Here is a 23703-nt window from a genome sequence, read left to right on the forward strand (position 1 = left end):
CTTTGGATGTAAGCGTGGCGGTCGAGGACTCCACTGATTTTCCAATTAAAGTGGAAACTAAATTTCACCCAAATTCAAGTTTCATTTACAAAAAAAAATTTGTTTTTTTCTAGCAACCGGATCTAATAAAATTGTGCATTCTTAATTGCAGGTTTTTTGGCTAACATGACGAATGCGCAATTTATTACTCATACGTACCGTTGCCCAAATAAGAAAATACGTCACTAAAAGTGGAATAAAAATTTATTTAAAAAAAATCTTTTGAAACGGAATAAAAAATAAAATTTTTTTCGAAAATTTTTACAATATTTGTCATTTTAATGTTTTATTGGACCAACTAGACGTTTGCGTAATATTTAAATTAAATTGAAAACTGTAATTTTAGTTTAAAAATTGTTTCAGGTCGAATTAAATAAATAAAACTTTGAAAAAAAAAAAATGAAAACAAATTTAGCAATATTTATTTCGGGCCAACATGACGTATGCGCTATTTATTACTCATACGTACCGTTGGCGAATTATAAAAACTCTCACTTGATTTTAGGTGAAATTTTTCTTTTCAGTGGGGGAAATAGTTTGGGATTTGGGAATCGCGGGGCTTGGATGTCTCGGTAAGCGGGGACATTAACGGAGGACTTCGTTAAGAGGATTTTTAGTTGCTTTTTGCATATTTTGGCATATTTTTGGCTTGACTTGTGCAAAACACACTGTGGCAACTCAACGGACTTACCATCGTGTAGTGGATCTATCGTGTGTATCATTAGCTGTAACAGGCCGTGGCGGAACTTGGCACCGGTCTGAGTACTACCCGAGGTGCCGCCCCCGCCGCTGCTATTACCTGTGCCTCCGCCCGCGGTGCTCGAGCCCGGCGGACCCGAGCGCGTCTCGCTGGCCGCACGCGATGTCACCGAGCCGCCCGGCTGGGTGGCCATCGATGTTTCCGAGGAGTTGGCCGCGTTACCCTGCAGGTGAAGGAACGAACAGAACGGTGGGTGGCGTGGGTGGTTCGGTTATATTTGATTTTGGAATTTTCGGTTGAGTTTTTCGAGTTGTGGAAGTTTTTGTTTTATATATAGAGAGAGAGAGAGCGGTGTAATGTTTGTTTTTTTTTTATAAATTGTTATTTTTTTTTAGTTTGTTTTAATGGTAAGCATATTTCGAGAAAAAGGTGAAAAGAAGAAGAAGAAAAGTTTATTATTGCAATTTGTATTTTTTTACAGTTGAGTGTTTTTGGAGCATTTGTTTAAGTTTTTTTTTTCTTTTTTGTAGTTTTTGTTTTTTGTTTGTTTGTCGTATGTTTTTGTAGCTGTTTTTATTTTTGTTGTTGTTGTAATTGTTGTTGGTGGCGGTGGTATTGTTGTTGCTGCTGTTATTGTAGTTGTTGTTGTTGTGTGTGTGTGTGTGTGTGCCTTAAGGACTAATCGAATCGGTAAGTGCAAGTTAGTTGGGAGCCAATCAATTATCTGAACAGAACTGAGGAAACATTAACCGATAACGGAACGGAAATCAAGCAATGTTGAAAATAAAATAAATTTAATTCGATTACCACAACATCAATCCAATGTACACAGACCATTTATTGTTTTCGGACCACTTGCATCTGATCTACGGACTACAAGGTAGTACAGCCTTGAGAAGGAGTCTCTGATTGGCATTTCGACTATAAAACTGGATGTAGTATAGATTTTCGGAAGGTTTTTTGTGCAACAAAATAAACATTTCGATCTGTGCAATTAACATTTTCATTATTTACAAAAGGAAGTTTGGTGCTTAGGACCGATCTTGGAAGTATCTCGAGAAGATCTTGAAGACCAGACCAGGTCTTTGGTTTTTTTTTTTTGGGGCGATGGTAAACGCATGAGATACTTTTTAAAAAATTTCATAGAACAAAACTAAAACAATAACTTCGAAGATGAGAAAAAAAAAATACGTTTGGATGAACACTTTTCGTTTTTTGGTCGTTGGAATTTTTTTTCTGTTTGTCTGTTGCAACAGTTTTTGTTGGGTATTTATACATACAAGCTAATTATGGCTTTCTTTTTCAGTTGTCTTTTCGTTTTTTTAACAAACTTATACACATATAGTAACTTTTTTAGATATATGTATATTGATATTTGTCAAAGCGCAGTGGGAAGTTTTGTTGTTTTTCATTTTGCCTTCACTATAATCAAAAAGAAACAGATAAAACACAAAAACATTTGGAAAAACTTTGTCAGAGAACTGAAACCGAAAAGTACTTCAATCGATGCGAATTAATTGTTTGGCACATTGGCGAAGGAAGCGCAGGCAGATGAGGGTTTCGTATCTGAATACGGAGTCGTTTTAACTAAGGGATTAACTAAGGCAAGCACTAACCATACAAGCTAAGAGGTGTGAGTACTACGTGGGGTTGTGGGGAGTGAGGTGGGCTAAGTGACTAATATGGGGGCTCTAATGAATGAATGAAAACGAGATGATAATTGGCCTGGCCGCAAAGCCGTACACTTCGGATATACTATAGAAACTGGTGTAAATGAGTCTGATCGGAGAACGTGTCTTTCGTAACTCCTTCCATTCATAAACTGGAACCGAACACGAAACGCTGAAGCTGAAGCTGAAGCTGAAGAAACTGAGGCCGAAGCTGACACAGAAACTGGATGTTGATCAGGTGTAGGGCAAATCAAGTTCAGACCTCTTAGCAAGTGGCTCGTGCCAGGTGAACTACCCCAGCTCTGTCTGATTGTAATGCAAATTAATGGCTCGTCATGTTGTTGATCGGAACGGCCAACCCGTAGCTAATGGTTTGGGTTTTCTAATCACACTCATTCATGCTTCCGACTAGATGATGCAAAACCCCCATGCCACCTGTAAGGTATAGACTCTGGACCCCCCCAGAGAAACCTCGAAAGTTTCCAATCCAATCGGGGCGAAAGAACTCTCTCTCTGTTAGGTCCCACCTGGATTAATCATCTCAGTCACCTGTCAGCCAGTTCTGATTGATTTTGACACTGTAATTAAGCGAAATTAATTGGGGACTATCCGTGTTAGTTGCAGTCGTACCCCAGAGCATATGAAATCACTGCGAAAGTATTTTATAATTTCGAAAAAGTCATCACCAATCGAAAACAAAGACAGCCAGAGCAATTCACCTTACCAAAGCGCTAAAGCGCTTAAATCACATAATGAATTATTTAAGTTCAGTGTGAATCATATTGAGTCGTGTTGTAAAAAAGACTCAATGCCAAAGACTCAGGCTCGAAATTTCGACCCGCGACCGTCTAAGAGATGCAAATCTTCAATGCAAATAAACAAGCTCAGAGCCTCAGAGCCTCAGAGGCGAGCTCAAGTTGTCACTCAACCTGTTTGCATACAATATTGTAATTCGACTCGGAATCGGAAGCAGTGCTAGCCAGCCAACCTGCCAGCCCAGGGGGTGACCCCGAAACGAGTTCCAAGAAATGGCGCAAATATTCCTGGGATTCAGGCGTCTCTGACGTACATTTGTTTACTCTCCATATATGGCTTAGATGTACCACCGATTCACGATACTAACTGATAAAAACCGCGCTGGAAGACCGAACTGAGCAGCGAGAGCCCCCAGTCGATCGGTTAAGCTCAATCAGCTGGCGGAATGAGTCGGGGCTTGAATTTATTTTTATACGAGGCTGCAAGGCACGCGATCGTCATTTAGTAGCGAACCTTTACGCGAACCGCATCGATCCGCCAATCGCGATAGAAAACCAAGACACCAGCACACACAATGTTCCAGAAAAGGATTATCGAGCTCATCACGGTTCTGTTCTACTGGATGATTCTCGTCCCAATCATCTACAACTACTGCAAGGGGAAGAAAATCATCGAAATGGATATGAACAAGCTAATCGACTCGATGACCACGCACGCCACATTCGTCCTGTGCCTGATGATTGGATACGTGATCCTCTACAGGATCGTTATGTTCACCTACATGAAGCTGAAGGTTTGCGACATCGAGATGTGGCACACCCTGAAGAAGACCAAGGAGGACCCGGAGTCGTATCTGCAGAAGACCCACTACCAGCCCGTCTCCCTGGAGCACATCGATGTCGTCGACTCCGGGAAGAAGAAGAAGGCCAACACCCTGGGCTCCCCCCAGATGATCAGGACCATCAGCGACCCGTTGCTCACCGAAGGCGACCTGGCCCGCATCCACATAAAGCACGAAACGAAGCCCCTGTCCAGTGCCACCATGCCCAGGGTGCACCAGGTCAACGTACATCCCAGTCCGAGTCCCAGCCTGAGGAGTGCCCCTGCCGTGCCCAAGAAGGACAAGAGCGGCGTCATCATGTCCCCCATGATGCCGCCCTGCCAAGTGGTGTGATCATGCCTCCCCAAGTCACTTGGTGATGCTATAGCTCTATCAAAAGTCCGCGTCAAGTATTAGCTACTGCCCAAAGATCGACTAGCAAATCGAAAAAAGACGAAATTAGTCAAATCATTCCAGAATAAATAGCGAAAATATTTATTAATAATTATAAGACTGCGATTGTTGCATGTGTTCCTTTTGAGGCACATCGTTGTACGTTATAAATCAAACTCGAAAAACACAACATTAAATTAATGAATGTTATTATTATTAATGTATTACTTATAGTATAAAACGTGTAGCTCTCGAGTAACGAAAAGAGTGTAGCTAAATTTATATGAATAAATACACAAATATTAAAATAATGAAATACAATGTTTGATGTTTGATTTCGAAAACCAATTATGCAAGTAACCCTTTTAAAACTCCGACAAGTAATACAAACAAGAAATAAAATAAAACATTTTATTTATAAATAAATATTTATAATAAATAATGTTCAGCTGAAAAAATTGTTTTTTAAAACATATTTAGAGAGTCATCAATGTTAATTTTTGAAAAATTTCTTGAAAAATGTTGTTTAAAAACAAAGAAAAAAAAACCAAATAGGTTCAAAGAACTAAAAAAATTTATATTAAAAATATATAAATAGATCAAATTCATCAAAAAGTATAACTTTAAAATGTTAAGTTTATGATATTTAAATAATATGTGAAGTAGAAATAAAATTATTGAAAAATAAAACTTTCATTGACTTTTTTCTATACCTATTAAGATTTTCCAAACAATTTCCCAGTATTTATGAGGGACAAGACTATGAAAGGACATTAAAACCCCAACTTCCTTAAAAGAAAACCCATTTAGGCATTCAAGTGGAACATAGTTTTCAACCCTTTTTCGAGAACGGGTGCAATTGTGAGAGTACATTGAGCAAAAAGCAAGGATTACAGACAAAACAAGTTCTACGCATGCGCAAATGTCTCGTTTTCGAATTCCCACACAAAAGTCAAGCCGCAAGTGTGCAAAGATTCATTTTTTGGTTCAATGGCATGCAGAGTGGCCTTCGGGCTGTGTCAGGATTGTTTCTGACAGTGTATTCTGGTACTCGTGGGTCTGTGTGGGTGTTCGTGGCTGTGAGTGGGCGTGTTCGGTGGGGTGTTTGTGTAGAAAGACGCATAGCAAATGAAACTTTGACTAACAAATCGATTTGAAGCTAAGTATTCAAAATGGAAATCAGAATGTGAACTAGCGAATAAGAGAAAGAGTACTCGATAGCATAAAAGAAAGTTTTTTAATAATAATAAGTATGCAAGTTAGTAGAACTCGGAGGTGCGACGCATCCGGGAATAACCAGTTGGCAGGTTTTGATTCTAAAATCTCTCAGATGCTCTTATACTTAGTGGCGCATTCCAGTAAGTTCATTGCCGACTCTTTTCGAAAACCGGAATTCGTAATACTTTTTCAATATTGTATTTAAGTCCTGTGATCTCAGCTTTGTAGGCGAAATTTAAGAGCTATACGAATAAATCAAACCGGTAAGGTCTTAGTACTTCTAATGAGGCACTCCCCTATATCGAAACCGGTTTCTGAGTCTAAAAAAAACTCGGATGGGTCTAGAAATTGGAAATACTTTGAGTAAATAATCCGATTTCATACCTTTATGGAATTGAAAAGTAAGTCAAGGCCTTGTTATAAAGCTTTCAGCATTTCCTGGACCCGATTTCGTCTTCACAGGTTTCTCAGGTGAAATTTGAGTGGATCTCGGGGAGATATCTTGGATGACTGTTGAAAGGTTTATGTCGTGGCTTTCAATGCCAAAGAGCAGCAGCAGATTATCTTAGTCATGGACATTACATCGCCGAATGCAGCAACAACAGCAACTGCCCTTAGTCATAATAAAGTTAACACCTGCTAACTGGCTATAGTCCGGCACACGCCAAATGCTCGCATGAAACTGAGTATAAAATTTATATTTTCTGGGATGAGGGATGGTTGTGGAAATTTTTGAAAATTTGAAAACTCGAAATGGCAATGGATCGGCTAGGAGTGGGGGTGGAGGTGGAGGTGGGTGGTTAGGTGGTTGGGTGGGAAAAACATACACAAAACGAAAATCAAAAACGAAATTTCGTTCCTGGCAAAGGATCTTCGTTTTCGTTTTAACATTGATTCTTTTCATTAATTTTGTCATTTTCATTTTTTTGGCACACAAAAATTTTGGCTTTCAATTTCGCTTTCTCTTTTACGACTTTCTTGATTTACGTTTTTTGTAATTGTTTTTTCTTTTCTTTCTTTAATTAATCAAATTTACTGTTAACTTTTCACAAGTTTTTAATTCATTTTTAAGAAAAGCTTTCGTTTTAAATTAAGAATTTTTCGAGATAGAGAGAGAGAGATTTTGTTGGATTTTTGGATTGATTTGATTGATTGATTTGAATTGAATTTGATTGAATTTTGAATTTGATTTTGAATTGAATTTGAATTTGAATTTGAATTGATTTTGTTGCAAAAAAACTTCCCAACTACTTACTGCTGGCATAAGTTGATCTGTACTTCTGACGCGAGTCACCTTGTTTTTGGTAATCATCTTCTTGACGCAGTGCTCCACCTGGACGTTCCACTTCATGAAGGTCACATAGGCGATGTAGATGGTGAAAAGGATGAGCGCCTCCCACCAGAAGATGCGATTGTCCCGGAAAAAGTAGATCAGCACCAGGAGGCTGATACTGTAGAAGGAGCAGTCCCGGAACAGGGGCCACCAGGTGAGCGATAGCACCGTCTTCGAGAACAGGGCGCACATTCCGATCACAAACAGGATGTTGAAGACAGCGGAGCCAACGATCGTACCAATGCCCACGTCGTCGAACGACACGAAAACGCCAATCACACTGGTGAAGAGCTCGGGGGCACTGCCACCCGCCGCCATAAACGTCGCGCCGGCCACATCGTCCGTGATGCCGAGCTTTTCAATGATTACGTCAAGGGAAGGCACGAAGAATTCATCGCAGACAATGGCCAGCGCCACAAACATATAGATCACCCCAATGATGTGCAGGATGACAGCGCCGTTCTCAAGCTGTTCTTTCGTGAATAGATCTTTAGGGAATAGTGGCGTTTTCGTGGTGGTCGAGTTATCGTTGTGCGTGTCTGTAATGGAAATAGTTTGTAAACCCCATGCCTATTACTCAATTGATAAATTCGCAAATTCTATGAAATATTTAAATATAAGGCCTTTTATTTTTACTCTTAATGATTCAAATGAATGTGACATATGTTTCATATCCAGCTACACTATATGCCTTTATAGAATGGAACTAGAACGGTCTCAAATGCATCCATCCAACTACTCATCCCCCTGACATATTGAACACCTTTCAAAGTTCATTTCGAATGAAATCTGACACTCATCCCTTATTATATATTTCGATCATGACTTCGGCGACTACCGGAATGGGTATTCTCCCGGGTATTTGTGATTTTTCCGTCTGATATTGTAACCTTTAAGTGGCTACCTGTCGCAGTGACTAGCATATCTATATTTGCGATTCCATCCAGCCATCCCCCAATTAGACATCCTCAATTAAGTGGCTCGACCTTTCGAAGCCAGTACAGAACTCCCTTGTCGCATTCGGCGCCTTTGTTGCGCGATTTTCATGGCAATTATTTTGTAAATTATGCAGCATACTTGCAACAATTAACAAATTGCACTTATTCGCCGCCGACTTGAGTCGTTTGCGACGATGATGTTGATGTTGATGTTGCTGTTGATGGTAAATGTTTGTAATGTAAATGTTTAACAATCGTTTGCACTGTGTGAGCAATCGGTGTGGCGCGTGTGTCGAGCAAATAATTAACGCGGCCGTAATCGGCTGCGGTTGCACTGATTCATGTCTAATATTTCGGATCTGTTCCCAGAGTGCAGTAGCTGCAAATGCCACAGAAGTCATCCATGCAGGTTGCAGAGCTACTAAAGAATATTTGTCATTTCGGTGAAGTCAGAGAATATGAAAACAGAATAAATCAAGGGCATAAAGCGAAAGGGAGGCTTGTCACTACACTTGGAAATAAATATTAGACTTTGCACCTGAGACTTTAGAAACTAGAAAACTTTCTCTGCGTCAGGCTTTGAAAATTACATACTTTATTGCAATAAACTGCCAGAAATTTCGTGTAAGCCATGAATCAGAGTTACGTATTAGTTTGAAATTAATATAGATCGATTTTTGTAACTCAATATAATTGAGTTATTTTTTATTGTGTAATAGAAATAGAATTGCGATTGACTCACTTTGTTTTCGATTCGAGGCGACAGACTGAGAGACAGGACAGGACCAGGGACTGCCAGACAGACGGCAAAGAAATTGGCTCGAAAACCGGTTTGTGGTTTGCGATTATCGGACTCCCTGACGATTTGCATTCAGTTAACGGTGCCCCCAGCACCACACCCACTGTAACCACTGGAGCCACCCACCCACCTATTCGTGGGGGCGGTGGGCGGTGTGACAGCGAGCGTGAGCCACAAATTAATGATTCTTATGAATCACTAGCCAAATGCTTAATGAGTGACGACTGGCAAGACGACGTCTCTCCATCCCATCCAGCGCTTGAACAGCGTTTTCAGTTCGCAGCACACTGCTGGGGGCTGGGGGCTCGGGTGGCAGAGTAACCCCTTCCCATCGCCCTGCTTATCGAACTGGATCATCGGCACTCGGGCCAGGTAATTGCGAAAGGGGAACAAACATTATGACCTGGTCAATGGGCTGCGAAATCAATTGAGAGCCACCCAGAAGTGAGCCCAGATGACAGCCCCAGGAATTATGTTGTAAAAATGGTTCAAAAATAGAACGAGAAAAGTTGTGATAAGGCCATTGAGATTAAACCGCTTATAGTGAGTAACACGCTCTTCTAGGAGTGATATCTATTTGCTAATGATTCACAGTGTTTTGCCTTCTTATCATAATCATAAAGTTAAACTCTCCTTCTCTAGTCACAGCCAAGGCTATAGATAAAACTCATAAATGCGACAGTTCTTGGGCATCTTCTTGCATTGATTCTTGGCTTCAGTGATTACGCCATCGACTCCGAGCGGAATGTTCAGTACACGAGCCCCTCTAAGCACTGCTCTGGTCATCAATTTGTTATTGGTCCGCCCCGATGAAGGTAACAACATAATGATGAATTAAATATTATTTATTATTTACTGTCTCTGATTATTTATTGCGATTGCGATTGCGGTTGCTGTTGCCGATATTGCCCGTGTGGGCGTCTGCCCCAGTGGCTGCCGCTGCCTGTGTGCCTGCCTCTCCTCCGCATGAAAACCACTTGACGGGGTCGGTTCGAGGGGAAACCAGTTCCGAGTGGTGCCATTGAAATGGCACAGCAATTTGACTAAGCGATTGCACTGGTCGTGAGCTCAGAGAGTCTCTGGAGACCATATGTGAGTAATATAGCGATGGGGGCTTGAACACGGGCCAATATAATTAGCATTTTGATGCGAATACCTGAGCTGCAGCTTGATTTTCAGGTCTATTTCTTATGCAATTACTTTCTACTATAGGAATAGCATTAAATATTATTATTAGGATTGTTACAGTTTTCTAAAGTTAATAGATCCTATTAGTAAAATACTTAGACCTAAAACTCTACTTGCCTAAAAAGATAAAGACCTGCATGCCGGAAATAAACGAGTTCTTAAAGGTCACCCAAAACCAAATCTCTCAAAATGGCAAGTTATCTCTTCATTTATATTTAATTATTACTTTTATCAACTTCACGCTGCCATCTCGAGACTCCGCACACGCACACACACTGGAACTCGGACGTGCTATGCGTCATGCGGCTGAGACGCGCTGTTTTGCGGAGCAACCCCAACCCAAATCGAAACCAGAGAACAAAGCCCCAAACAGAACGCAAACAACAGTCTCGGTTGGCACTTTGCAATCAGTTCGCAAGTGGCAACCGATCAGTCCAGATGGCAGCCGCAGTCAGTCAGGGTCTTGGCCAGGAGGAGGTCTTCGTCAGCCGGGCCGCCATTCAGCTACAGCTGCCGCCGATTGTCTACGAGTGGCACACTCTCGTGGTGAACACGCCCCCGGCCAGTCCGCCCTCGGCCCCGGCGGTGGGCGAGTTTGTCAGGAAGGAGGAGCAGAAGGAGGCGGCAGCCAAGCCCAAGGGCAATTACTATACACCCCCGAGGATTTTGGGCACGGAGGCGCAACGCAAGAATCTGCACCAGACGCTGGGCAACTTTTACGAGGTGGAGCGGTACGCCAGTGCCTGGAATCGCGTGACCAAGTTGGAGGCATCCCCCGTATCCCGTATCCCGTATCCCGGGGCCTAATCGATTAACCCATTAAGCGCCCGAGAGCTGCAGGAGAGTGAAATTCCATTCCGTTGCCAAAATTCCAATTCATGTTCCCGAAACTGCCGACCCGAGCTGGGCGTGGGGGAAATGAAAAGAAAGAAATACTGGCCTAGGCCAAACCCCTATATATATATCGTAATACATAAACGTAGTGTAAGCATCCCATGAATATTTATGTGCCCGCCCGTCCCACTTTCGGGCTGATAATGCAATAAAAGTATTATTTGATAGATAAAGCGAAATTCTTTGAGGCTCCCTCGCCTCCCAAGGGGTTAAACTTCATTAGGGGCTGATAAGACGGGGCCAAATGACTTTGGGACCCGGCTGGGATTTCGCGGCGGAGGCACTGGCTTTCCGTTCTGCTACGTCATCAGTGTGCATAAATCACGTCCGAACAAACGCACGAAAATTACAGGAACCAAAGCCAAGGGTGCCAGAGCTAAGAGTGAGACTCTAAGCAGAAATCGCACGCCTGGCCGGAAGTTCATTATGGTGGTTCGCGGCGCGCTCAAAGCGGAAGTGGAAACTACTCGTTAAACACACACTCGTGCACTATGTGCTGGTGTTCACATTTTTCCATTTTCCATCTCTGGCCGCAGAGCAGCAGTGCGCCCTGAAAGCAGCTGCTAATTTATCAGAGAGACAGCGCTCTGTGGCACGAACGCTCCGCTCCGCAACGCTCCGCACCGCACCGCTCCGGCGAGTGGCTGGCTTTCAAGGTGGCTGGAGAATCGATTAGCCAGCCAAACAGTCGAAATCAGACCAGCCCAAAACGTGCGCTGCACATGCAAGCCAAACAGTGGATGGAAAAAGTATAATCACACTGGCAGAAAAAGATGTATGACTTCCAAGTCTTGTATCATTTCAAGCCGTACACTATGTGGCAGCGCTCTGTATGGCAGCGAAAGAAACATCCTATCATTCTTCTGTAAAAAAGTATTTCCTTTAAAGTATTACATCTATTCATAAGTCCTATGAGCGCTTTTTTCTCAAAGCCCTGTTTTTTTCAATCATCAATGGACTTTTCTGTGTCTGTGCAACCAGGGTTGTCAAGTGGCTGTTGAATCAATGCAGGCTGCGAGAAGAGCCTCGTTCGTCCTGGCGCAGTGTGCTCAATAAACAGAGCCGGGCGGTGTGATGGCGGGGAAATGGGGTACTTAAGGATTGTCATAGAGGGTTTATCACGGCTATGAACAGCTGTCAATGAAGGTTGCTCGACGGCAGTCCTTGCCACCTCACAGCGACCATAACTTGGCACAGTTTTCGGGCCCAAGGCATACACCCACCCATCCACATCCACACACTGATACAGATACAGATACACATGAGTGGGCTCGAGTCCCCCCAGCCAGCCCCAACCTTATTTTAGCTAATCAAAAGCCGCTCTATCCCCAGGGCAAGCCTGTGTTGTGGACCAAGCCCAAAAGTGCGAATATTATAATGCCTGCTCCGGCACTACCATGTGCTTGACCCAATTTCGGCAGGAGGGGGAGCCTTTGGCTTTAATGGGAAATGTTTCTTAAACTAATTTTCGCATTTATGAATTTATGGCAGCCATTACGGGATGCCGGGTGCCTAAAAACTGCCACAATTTGTTTCCAAACTTCCAAACAGCAAAATCTTTCCTGTTTACCCTTATTGCCTTATAGCCTCAAGTAGGTAATTTCGAGTCTAAGCACTTTACTTTACGAATATGAGCTGAACGTATCAACATTTTTAATACAATGTTTTGAGTAATGAGAAATTCCGGAAAGTAAAACCTACATGGTTATGAGTCAGCAGAGGTTTTTCAAAGGTTTATTATTACTACGGGATATAGAATTATGTGGTTAGGCTATTGATTTCTGAAACTGTTGGAAAGTCTAGATACTACTCGAGAGCAGGCCGCCTGAAAATAGCTGCCTCTACCGAAAATAACTCGCCTCTTTAATCTGATTTATACGCGACATAATCTAATTATTGGTTTTTGGTTGTTTCGCTCCGACCCGATGACTATCTCCCGGCTAATGGGCGTATAATTTGCTTCGGAGCTGTTAAAACTACTCATAAACTTCACAGAAGACTTCGGATTCAATAAATTTGCATAATTAAAGCAAACAGAATTCGATTTATTATGTTTTCGAATCGCTCGCTCCGGCTCTAGTGTTCGAGAAAGATTTGCTAGCCGAGGTGGAGAGTGACACTACGGATTGCAGTTAGTAACCGGTTTTCGGTGGATGTACGGTGTTAGGGTGTTGGAAACCCCACTGATCGAGTGATTCATTCGGATATCGGGAGTGCGACTCATTTTCATATCCACCTGTAGCGGAAACCCCTCGGGCAGTGATCGTGATTCATGTGCCGGTGGCGGTGGAAGGGTTTGCGGTAAAGTCGGTCCTGGAAATGCCTGGACTGACCACATCGTCTGAGTCAGCCGATCCCCGTCCAGATTTCCAGCTGCACTGGCAGTTGCATTAAGTTAATGCCGAATCACGGCCAGTAGTGAACAAACAGACAGTGCACCGAGGGGCAATTAGTGGCCACAAGAAATGGAAGGACATGGGAGGCGGGCACCGGGCACAGGGCACCGGGCACCGGGCGGTATGTCAATAATTAAAAAGGCGGCCAAATGTTGTCATTTCAGACCCAGCCCCGACAAAAAAAGCACGAAAAGCCACCAAGAACTGAAAATGTTGGGGCGGCAGGAAGGAAGGCGACTTCCTGCCCCGCCACCCACACGGGCCGACCAGCCCGCCCAGCCCGCCGGTGGTGGTACAGCGTGTTTTCGTCGTCTCTCGTGGCTTTTAGCATGCAACTCACACGTCCTTGCCAGGACTTTTTTTTTCTTCTTCTTCTTTTTGTGTGTGTTTTGTTGGTATTGGTATGACTGCTGTTGTTGTTGTTGTTGTTGCCGCTGTTGTTGGCATTTTGATTTATCGATTTAAACTTGTGTTTAAGGCGCTCTGTGCGTGCTCGGGCGCTTTTCTCTTCTGGCTTTCCGTCTCGGCCATTTCCCAACTCGTTTTCCGCTGCTGTTTTCCATTTTCCCCCACGGCCCACGGCCCCCGTCCGCTGTCCCCTCCATCTTTTTCGATTTCGGTTTCTGTCTCTGTTTTTGTTATTCTCAATCATTTTTCAAAATGTTTGCATACACACACACACACATCCTTAGATCGCTACACCCCCACAGACACACTGAGTGGCACACCTACAAGCAAGCAAGTTTTTGGCCGCCTGCCGTTTAGGTCGAGGTCTTTACTTAACTTTATATTCTCGTTCCTTTCGCTTTTTTTCAGGGTCTGCTAGGAGGGGCCAACCGCCCGCCCGTCCACCCGCCCGCCCACACGACAAACGCCGACGTTGAGAGCCTGAAACGTCGTTAACAGCCACGTTTGCGTGTGCCCCCCACACACACACACTGGCACACACACTGGCACACACACTGGCACACACACTCTACGCTACATTTCGCCCAGGACTATGCCACTCTACGGCTGTGTGTGTGGATTTTTGTTATTATACGAGAGCGCGCTCGCAATTTGGGTCGATGGTAAAATAGAAAAGCCAAAAGCAAGGAGAATACACTCACACACGTACTCCAGGCCTTTCTACATGGTCCTCTATGTAGGTGTATGTGTGTGTATATAAAATTTCGAACAAAGGTCGTTGAAGAGGAGACCACCACACACACACATATATAGAGGTGGAATCGGCACATATATACAGACGAGGGTGACCTGTACATGTTCTACTACCCAGCTGAGTTATGTGCCCGCTCTGTCTGCATTATTTTCGCCGTTTGCGGTGTGTGTTTGAGTTTTTCATTTCTATACGTTATGCTACTTTTTTTGTGGATTTTCCTGCTGGTTTCATGTTAATTGCTCGTAGCCTGTCGCTTGTTCCAGCAATCTGCGTTAATTTTAAAGCCTGATTTACGAACAACAAGCGCGGGTGGCGGCTCCAACTGTCACAAATGCTGCACATGCAGTTCGCGGGGCACGTTTTCGCCTTTTGAGTAGTTTTTTGTGTCACGGGCTCCGATTGCCACCCATTCCCATTCCGTGTTTGTTCTGGGTAATGGGTAAACAAGCAGTGGCAGGATTGGTACGGATTTGCCGTGGTGGCTTATCGCGGCTTGACATCATCCCCCTCCATCTAGTCCCGTCCGGATGCGGTTGACATCATCCTCCATCCGCGAGCACAAAAGAGTGCAACTCTAGTCGATCACTGCTTGCTTACTTTTTTTTCGGTGGAGGGAGGGTTCCTTTGTTTGTCCCAGGCGGACAAACGGACAGGCGGACACCCGTACACCCGGACAAGCGGAAGGGCGCACAGGCGGACTTGGCATGGCGCGGCTCAGTTGAGTCATTAAAATGAGAAATGGCTCCGGGGCCCGTAAGCCCAAGCAAACAGTGTGCAATGTTGGGTTTAATTGTTGGCCAAAATGTGACTGCACCGCTCACGGGAGCAGAAACTCAAACGAATCCGCAACAGAAACAGAATCCGGGCCAAAAGGTAAAGGTTGAAAGGTGCAAAGGGGTAGACAATGGCAGCAGCTTGACTTTCGCTGATGCGGCACAAAAACCAAAAATATATACTTGTTCTGCTGTTCTCGTGCCTGTTGTATATTTTTCAGCACATATGGTATGTCCGAGCTGCGCCGACACGCTCTCGAGCGGGCCCGAGCTGGAAATACAATATATTTCATCGGCCAACTGCAGACAGTTGTTCCATTATGTTCATTTGCAGCCGCTTATGCTGCGGCCGTGATAATTTATGTTCACCACATTACGTACGGATAGGCAGCCGTATATGAGTTTTGTGGGAATTATTGCGGTGGCTTCGCCTCAATGTCGGGCCACTTCATACGTTCGTTACGTATACGCCGTGTAAGCACATAAATATCACTCATACGCAGTTGTGGTGGGAAATAATCCCTGCAAAAGGCCTTCTGCAGTTGCAATAAGCAGTCCGCGCTTTCAACCAAAAGATACTTTTTCTGAGGATTTCTTATTAATAATTTATATTATTCATGCTTGAACTTTCAACTGTTTTATCATTTCCCTAAGATTTTTCATATTACGTATACGCAGAGTAGTCTGCAAGAAAATAAGCCCCTTACTCTTTTCAATATTTAAATTACGTATACGCCGGGTGGGCTGGGTGAGAAATACCTAGGCACTCCCCGCCCAAACTTTCTGCTTGATTTAGAGCTTCGCAATTTTATTCGCCATCTCTTATCTCACACTCGATGCCATCTCGTCGATGGCCCAGATTCAATTTGTCTTCGGTGAAAAGTTTTCGTAGAGGCACTCCTTTACCCCTCACCCGACCCGAATGCTTCAATGGCTCATTTAAATACGAATGCCATTAGTCAGGCTGCCACATGCCAATGAAAAATTCCACATGTGCCCCGGAGATGAAGATGGGGGATGCCGAAAGGATGCGAAATACTCACCATTGATACCACGTTGATTGGCCGCATTATCCTCGTCGGAGCCGGGGCCGGCATTGGAGCCGAGCTGCTCCTGGTCCTGGTCCTCCTCCAGGCCGAACATCTGCTCCCCGGACTGGTAGGGATAGAGAAGCTCGGCCTCGTCCAGCGCCTCGTTGGATGCCTGGGGCAGCACATCGTTCTGGTTTTGGTTTTGGTTTGGGTTGTTGTTGTTGTTGCTGCTGCCGAAGTGCTGCTTTGCCGACTTGGGCTTGGCCGCGTCGCCCAATCCCAGTCCCTGGGTGGCCAGGCAGACCAGCAGGAGGCTGTAGATCGGCAGGCGAAGGCAGCGAAGGTGGCAGCGACTGCGGGTCGGGGAGCCTAACAGCTCCCCTGAGGCACCACGAGATGTTGCAGAGGCTGCTGCCACTGCTCTGCTTCTTGTCTTTGCTTTCGTTATTGTTGTTGCTGATATCGTTTTTAATGTTAATAATACTAAGCGCTTGAAAATATTTACACACTCGTCCAGTAGCGTAGCTTGGTGTTGCTTGGGTCGCTCCTCTAAGGCAAGTGGGGCGTGGCCTCGTAGGCGCCCCCTTCTTCGGCGACTGTTGAAGTCTATCGTTGTGCTGCTACTGTTGCTGCTGCAGCTGCTGCTGCTGCTGCATCTGGTGGTGCTGCAGCTTACGGGCAGCATGTTGCTCTGACACCAAAAATTGCTGCTCTTGCGGTAAATGGCTGTTGCAGTTGCAGTTGCAGTTGCTGTTTCCGTTCCCGTTTCTGCTTCTAAGGCTCCATGATCTTTAGCTGCGATCCTCTGATCCTGTGATCCTGAATCTGCCGATCCCGCTGCCGTCGCTGCCGTTGCTGGTTGCTGCCGCTGCTGGTGCTGTTTGTTGCATGTTGTTGGCTGCAACATTGGACCCGTTGGAATGTTGTGGTTGATTTGGTTAGTTTTTGGTTTTAGTTTTAGTTTTGGTTTAATTTGGTTTGGTTTGGTTTGGTGTTGTTGTTTCACTTGCAAAACCGCTTGTTGTCGTTGTACGCTTTTGATTAGACTGAGTTTGGTTAAGAGTGTCTTTCTGCTCTCTGCCAGATCTTAGTGATCCGCTTATATCACACGAACATCATATATATACACACTATACATAAATAACAATTGCCGCGGAACGGGGCGCCGCGAAAATAGAGACGGAGCGAAGCGGAAAAGTCGGAAATCGGGGCGCGGATTCAGGATAATAGCTGTAGCGTTGGCGATGCTGCTGCTGCCGTTTCCGTTGAATTTGCCGCTGCTGCTGCTGCTACTTCCGCTTCTGGCGAGGACATCAGAAGCCGCATCATTTCCATTTTTCCCCAGATGGCCCAATATCCTCAGGGCTTCCTTACACCCGACAAGATTTGTTTATTCTTTAAATATTATTTTCACGCCTTCTGGCTCAATTTCACGGTTCGTCCTGGCGCTTTAGGCTGCTGCTGCTGCTGTTGCTGCTGCTTCTGATGCTGCTGCGCTGGCTGCTGCTACTGCGGATGATGCTATTCCTGGCCATTTGTCTGACGTTTTTCCGCCGCCGTTTTCTCCGTTCCGTTCCGGTGTTTCGCGGTGTGAGGGCTCGAGTGTGGAAAAGTTTCCCTGAGTGGCCAGCTTTAAAGGGAGCAGATTCTGCAGCTGGACTACAGCACGCTGCGCACTCCGCTGGGCTTGTGAGCGCTAGCCAGCCCGACCAAGTTCTGAGCTGGAAGGCTCCGAGTCCGAAAACGAAACCGCCGTCGAAAAACCGAAATTTCGGATTTTCGAATTCCGAGCAGGATGTGCGGAAGCCGAGCCTGGAAGCTCGTTGCTCCTTTGTGGCTCTCTCCGAGAACGCTCCAAGAACTGCTTCAAGAGAGTGGGAGAGAGGTCCGAACTGCTGCGCCTGCGTTGCTTTTGTTTACATTTTCGAAGGCTCCAGACGACGGCTGTAAAGGCTCAAAGGATAACGGTAGCTGTGGGAGAAAAATAAATAAATTTTTATAATTTTTGTTTAAAATATATATGATTGACTTTAAATATAATTATAATTATTAAACCGAAAATAAAGTGTTTTTTTGTTTACGAAGCTATTCATTAAAAAAATAAATGGTTAATAAATACAAATTATTTTGTATTTAATAAATATTTTTAACCATTTTGTTTTAAAAATTAAGCCAAGAATTATTTTAATCCCAACACTTTTCCCTTTCTCTTTGAAGAGAACCTCTCTTTACTATTTTCCAGGCCGCCTCGCGCCTTCTCTCTCTCCCAGGCTCCCACTCTTTCACCGTTCTCTGGATGCCGCTTATCTGCTAGGCCTTATCGCCTTTGCTTTTGCTTTCGCTTGCTGCTGTGTTTGTTGTTTTAGCTTACGCTTACAATTTTTACTTTCATTTAGGTTTAGTAGGTGACTCTGCTTTGCCCCGCCCCCTCCGCTCCATCTCCGCCTTCGGGCGCCACCCTACCCGCCCACTCTGGCGTTTTTTACGGTCTCTGGCTGAATGTGCGGTTATGTTCATTGTTATGCTTTGAGTAGCTCCCGCTGCTTCTAGTCCTAGGCCTTCTTCGCTTTCTGCTAATCTTGGGGCAGCCCCTCCCCCCACTTGCCGCCTTGTATCCGCTCTTCGCTTTCAATGTCCTTTTGTCCGTTTTTTGCCATTATTTTTAGCCGTACGCCAGAGTTTAGCCAAGAATTCAACCGTGTGGCTTTGTTATTAATTATGTTTTTTTTGTGTCTCGTTTTTTTTAGCAAATTGCGTAACATTTTTACGCTTTCTTTGCTTTACATAATTGCCTCATTAATTTAAAGAAAGCAGAGAATGACGGATACTTGATATATTCTAATATTCTAATAGTTTTTGTGTCAGCAACTTGAAAGATTGCATTTTGAAAATATCGTACTGTGTGAAATTATACAACTCTTAAAAGGAATTTCAGTTTTTCCTCATAGAGAACCGTATTTATATAATTTTCGCAAGCTCTGGGGAATTGGCACCGAAATGTATCTAACGGAACAGAGCTGCCATTAGTCGCGCCTTAATCTGATCTGAAAATAGGCGGAGCGGAGCAAGGATAGTAATGGGCGGACCTGGCTAATTGTTATATCATTTGCTGGGGCTAGCTTTAAAAGGGGCGGGGCCACTTTAAGAACGGGGTCGGACTCGTGACTGCCGAAAGTCTGACTGTTAAATTTTCGTCTTGACTTGGTCAGTCGACCAGTCGGCCAAAAAAAAAACCGAAAAAAGGCAGCCAGAAAGAATGAAGAAACTCTGCACACGCACACACCGACACAGCGGCAAGGCGAAAGGAACGTTTTGACCTCTTTATGAAAAAGGCCTCAAGCACGAGAAGGCTCACACTCACACTCACACTCGCACACACACACACACACACAGGGGCTGCCATTAATGTTTCTGCACTCACACAGACGACCGAAAAACGCTTCACCCGCCGCCACCCCCATTCCGGCCCCAGGCCCCTGGCCGTGTGGCTGTGGCTTTTTATTGCTTGATTATATAAAAATTGGCTTTGAATAACATTCTATTTTTTTTTCGCAAGACACCAGGACCAGGGAATCCTTTTCCATTAAAAAGCTCCTCAATTATGCTAGGATTCTTTTTCTCGTTTGGCCGCCGCTGAGATTGATTCGGTTTGAGTTTTTCCTTTGATTTCAAACTGCAATAAATTTTCCAACACCTCGCGCTTACACACACATGCCTACACAAACACACACACACGCACTAACAGCTAGCGCGCACACGTTTAAAAGTTTCTGCACACACATACAGAGAGCAGGAGGCTCCGTGGACGCACCGTCCGCTCGTTGGTCCTGCGAGGATGTTGTCAGCGCAGCGCCCGAAAACGTTTTGGGGCCCTGTCAGGCGGCCACGAATCCGGAGGCCATGCACGAGTCCGTGGAATGCCGACGGGAGCCGACCACGGCCGACAGGAGTCCGACTTCCAGTAGGAGGGCTTTGGGCTTGACACTTCGGCTGCGGTTTGAGCTTGGGTTGGGGCACGGGTGGAGGCGGGTAGGCGGGTAGGCGGGTAGACGGGGAGATGGCCAGGATCGAGTACGGTCACGGGTATCGGTTTCAGTATCAGCTCATGGCTTCCATCTCTACTAATAATTAATTAATTTACGATGACTTCCGCTGGCACATATTTGCATTAACGGAACGGCCAAGCACATCCTCTGCTCTCCGGATTCCAGTTTATAGCATACTTTTCAGCTGCGAGCGATTGGAAGAGCAGAGTGTGTGCCAGCCGCCAGAGAGTGGGTGAGCGCGCAGCTGTTCGGCTCTCCAGGTGGTCCCACCCTCTTTCTCTACCCCCACTCTCTGGCCCGCTCCCTCGCCTCCCTCCAGCTCAAACAAACACCCAGGCAAAGCAAGAAATAAACGTTTGTGCATGCGTTCCTACAAACACAGATACACACGCCGAATAACACACACACACACACACACACTAGCGCACTCCACGCACAATTGTATTTTGATTATGCCCGGTTTGGTACGCCGCATACCTCGGATACTTCTACGCACAACAATGCCAAATCCTCACCCCGAAATCTCCCAACTCCGCCATTCTGCCGGAAGCTCCTAGGGAACCCCCGCCCTTGGTGGCCCCTCCACCACCACCTCCGGCACGTAACCTAATCCAACCCATCCCCACGCCCCATTGATAGCCGCCAAGTTTGCCGTCACATCAAATATTTATGGCGACAAGAGAGCGAAACAAGTTGGAACGAAATAGTCGAAAATTCGGAATTTTAAATTTTAACACGCGGATTTCAACTTTCGAAACTTATTAAAGTCAAAGTCCTTGTAGTCATTGATTTGGACTTACAATGTCGTCTGCATAAATGAGTGTCATACAGAGTTAAACATAAAAGAATTCTTCGTAGGCATTAGCCGGAAATAATAAATAATTAGATATTCCTTTCGGTTTCAACTCATGTTGAGTTTTGATCTGTGTATTTTTTTTTTTTTGTAACTTATAACATTGGTTGATCCATTAGGTCAAAATTAGTAATTCTCAACAATATTTACTGAATAATTAATATTGAGACCGTAATCATTATGAGTTTTATTTTAAAAATCTGAAAATACTTATTATTTTCTGTGCGAAAAAATAAAACTCAAAAATAATCATTATTCTCTGAGCGAAAAAATAAAAAATAATTCGAGATTGCGGGCTATTAACAAAAAATTAACACTATGTTTTTTCCGACTCCTCCTCCACTCAAAAATTAGAAAAAAAAAAACAGAAAATCCTTTTTAGTAATCCTTTTTAGTAAACGAAGAAATTCCGGGCGAAATTTATTCTCTTACCGATCCGATATAGGACCGATGTAGGTACTACCAGGACAATGATCCGAAGCATTCAGCCAGTATTGTGAAGACTTGGCTCGTCTGGAATTATCCCCACGTGGTTATAACACCAGCCCAATCCCCAGACTTAAACGTGATAGAGAAATTGTGGGAAATATTGGACCAGGCCATCCGTAAAAGAAAGATTTCCAATAAAAATGACTTGAAAACTGCGCTGGTGGAAGAATGGGGAAAAATTCCCGGGAAAACGACAAAAAAATTGGTTTCTTCAATGCGAACCCGACTGGCGGCTGTCCAGATCCAGAAGGGAGATCACACTAAATATTAAGTTATAAAATAAGAGTCTAATGGCGTGCACGAAATATGCTGCGGCCTTGAAAATGACTGCGATTTTGTTTTTTATACGGTATTGTTTTCTTTTTTATGTTTTTGAAGTTATTTTTTAGATATTAAAAATATTAATATCCCAAATGAAAATATTGCGTTTATATTTTTAAAATATCTCTATTAGTTTAGCGGCAGTAACGACTTGAACATTTTTATTCACCTGCACGAAATAAGCTGCGACCACTGTACATATATAATACCTGGTCTATGGAGATATACACTCATACATCCCAAAAATATAATACGTAGTCAGCAATCACGAATTGAGTTATATTTTTGAGCGAAAAAAATAAAAATCACAAATAATGATTATATTTGATTTTCATTTTTTCGCTCAGAACATAATTATTATTCTATATTTTTACTTTTTTTGCTTTGAAAATAATGTTTATTTTGTAATTTTTAAAATACAAATAATAACCATAATCATTATTTACGGTCCCTATATTTATATTTCATTAAATATTGAAGAATATTGACAAACTGCAAGAGTATATAAACAAAAAGAGATATACAAGAGATATATATGTCGGATACAAATCCTTATGAAAGTAATTTTAAAAACAGTCCCCACATTTAATCGCCAAAAAAAACCTAAATTGTGTCATATCCGAACGCTTCGTTAATAGCAGCTATAGGATATAGTCTGCAAATTCTTATGAAATGTTGCAGAACATATAATTAGGCTTAAAACGGAGATGCCTCCATCGTTGGATTTCAAAATCACCTAAATTATAACCAAAATTATAATACACAAGGCAAGGCAATTTGCAACTAACACAACAGCAGATAGCATTCCGTCAGTCATTATTGTCTGATAATAACCTCACTATAATAATAAACCTTATCAAGCGTCCAGACATTACCAGACACACTAAAAACTGACCTGCTTAATTTTTGGCCAAACTTAAGCAACTTTGGAACTTCGATACCCTCCGATCCAAAGTGCACAAGAACCAGAGATGGAAAAATTTAAAAAAGGGTTAAACCAGTTTAATTTCTTAGAACGTGAGCTTAAGGTTGCCTGGTTCTGGGGTCTCAAACAAAACACAATCAAACTACTCTCCAAATGGATCTACCCTTCGATAAGCGAAAAAAGCTCTCTCTACTCTCCCAATATTCTGATCAATGGCTAAAGATTATATTCTATCATGCCATCGTGGGGGTTCATAGTCTGTAGTTCGTCTGCTAATCATGATCATAATTCTATAAAATGTTTAGTCTCTGAGATCCACGATAGTCGCACGTGGCTACATCGACTCGGCTGATCAAGAATAGACGAAGACGATTCATTCTGCACTAACCTATATATATTTATACACAATATATTTATATATTTATTTATATTATTTACATTTATTTATATTTATTTACACAAATACAATATACCCTAATAATACAAGGGTTTCAGTAATAATAGCTACAATAAAGTCGTCCAACTTCAAATTGAAATTCTCCAAATTCCAAACTCCAAACTTAATTAAGGTACTACAGTTTTTAAATTATATCTACCCAATAGATAGTTTTATATTTAAAATAAATAAAAATTTTTTAAGGTTAAATAAATAAATAATAATAAATTACCATTTACTCACTTTACAAACAAATTTTGAACATTTTCCCATGTACCCATGTAAACTGCACAGCAAAACCAATGTGGAATTTGAGAATTTATTCTGCATGGAAAATTAAATTATGGGCACTTATGCAATTGTCGGAAATAATTTGCTATTTGTTTCGCTTTCAGCTATAAAAGCTCTGGGGAATCGGAACCTTATATTGATTCACGACATGAGTTTTAAGCTGCCCATTTTTCTATTTGTAATATACAACTTTGGTGCTAGCTGGTCCTTTAGGGCTCCACGGCAGAAGTAG

The 23703-nt window shown here is 43.3% G+C and overlaps 3 protein-coding genes across 11 annotated transcripts in view; 2 read left to right on the top strand and 1 right to left on the bottom strand.

Moving 5' to 3' along the window:
- Positions 1 to 19991, bottom strand: part of LOC6504558 (sodium/potassium/calcium exchanger Nckx30C) — a 34414-nt gene extending 14423 nt beyond the window's left edge. For 2 of the 9 annotated variants that reach the window (XM_001964875.4, XM_014904964.3), the window contains exons 1-4: positions 19895 to 19973; positions 16123 to 18081; positions 6852 to 7468; positions 731 to 962 (exon numbers count right to left, since the gene is read on the bottom strand). In XM_001964875.4, the coding sequence (XP_001964911.1) occupies positions 731 to 962; positions 6852 to 7468; positions 16123 to 17017 (1744 nt within the window). In that variant the 5' untranslated portion in view covers positions 17018 to 18081; positions 19895 to 19973. Of the gene's footprint in view, positions 1 to 730; positions 963 to 6851; positions 7469 to 16122; positions 18082 to 19894 lie in introns of all 9 variants that reach the window. The other 7 variants (XM_014904967.3, XM_014904965.3, XM_014904963.3 and 4 more) reach the window with 7 other exon arrangements.
- Positions 3548 to 4686, top strand: LOC6505447. The gene has a single exon (XM_001964876.4). It carries the CDS (start codon positions 3740 to 3742, stop codon positions 4337 to 4339), a length of 600 nt encoding a protein of 199 aa, XP_001964912.1. The 5' UTR covers positions 3548 to 3739; the 3' UTR covers positions 4340 to 4686.
- Positions 10239 to 10921, top strand: LOC6505449. Its single transcript, XM_001964877.4, has one exon. The coding sequence runs from the start codon at positions 10293 to 10295 to the stop codon at positions 10659 to 10661; it is 369 nt and encodes a 122-aa protein (XP_001964913.1). The 5' UTR covers positions 10239 to 10292; the 3' UTR covers positions 10662 to 10921.
- Positions 19992 to 23703: the final 3712 nt, after the last annotated feature.

The sequence above is a fragment of the Drosophila ananassae genome, chromosome 3R (genome assembly GCF_017639315.1).
Source record: "Drosophila ananassae strain 14024-0371.13 chromosome 3R, ASM1763931v2, whole genome shotgun sequence".
Classification (NCBI taxonomy): Eukaryota; Metazoa; Arthropoda; class Insecta; order Diptera; family Drosophilidae; genus Drosophila; species Drosophila ananassae.

Bases quoted from the DNA above. Each gene is read 5' to 3' on its own strand.
- LOC6505447 (XM_001964876.4), top strand. From the start codon at position 3,740: ATGTTCCAGAAAAGGATTATCGAGCTCATCACGGTTCTGTTCTACTGG.
- LOC6505449 (XM_001964877.4), top strand. From the start codon at position 10,293: ATGGCAGCCGCAGTCAGTCAGGGTCTTGGCCAGGAGGAGGTCTTCGTC.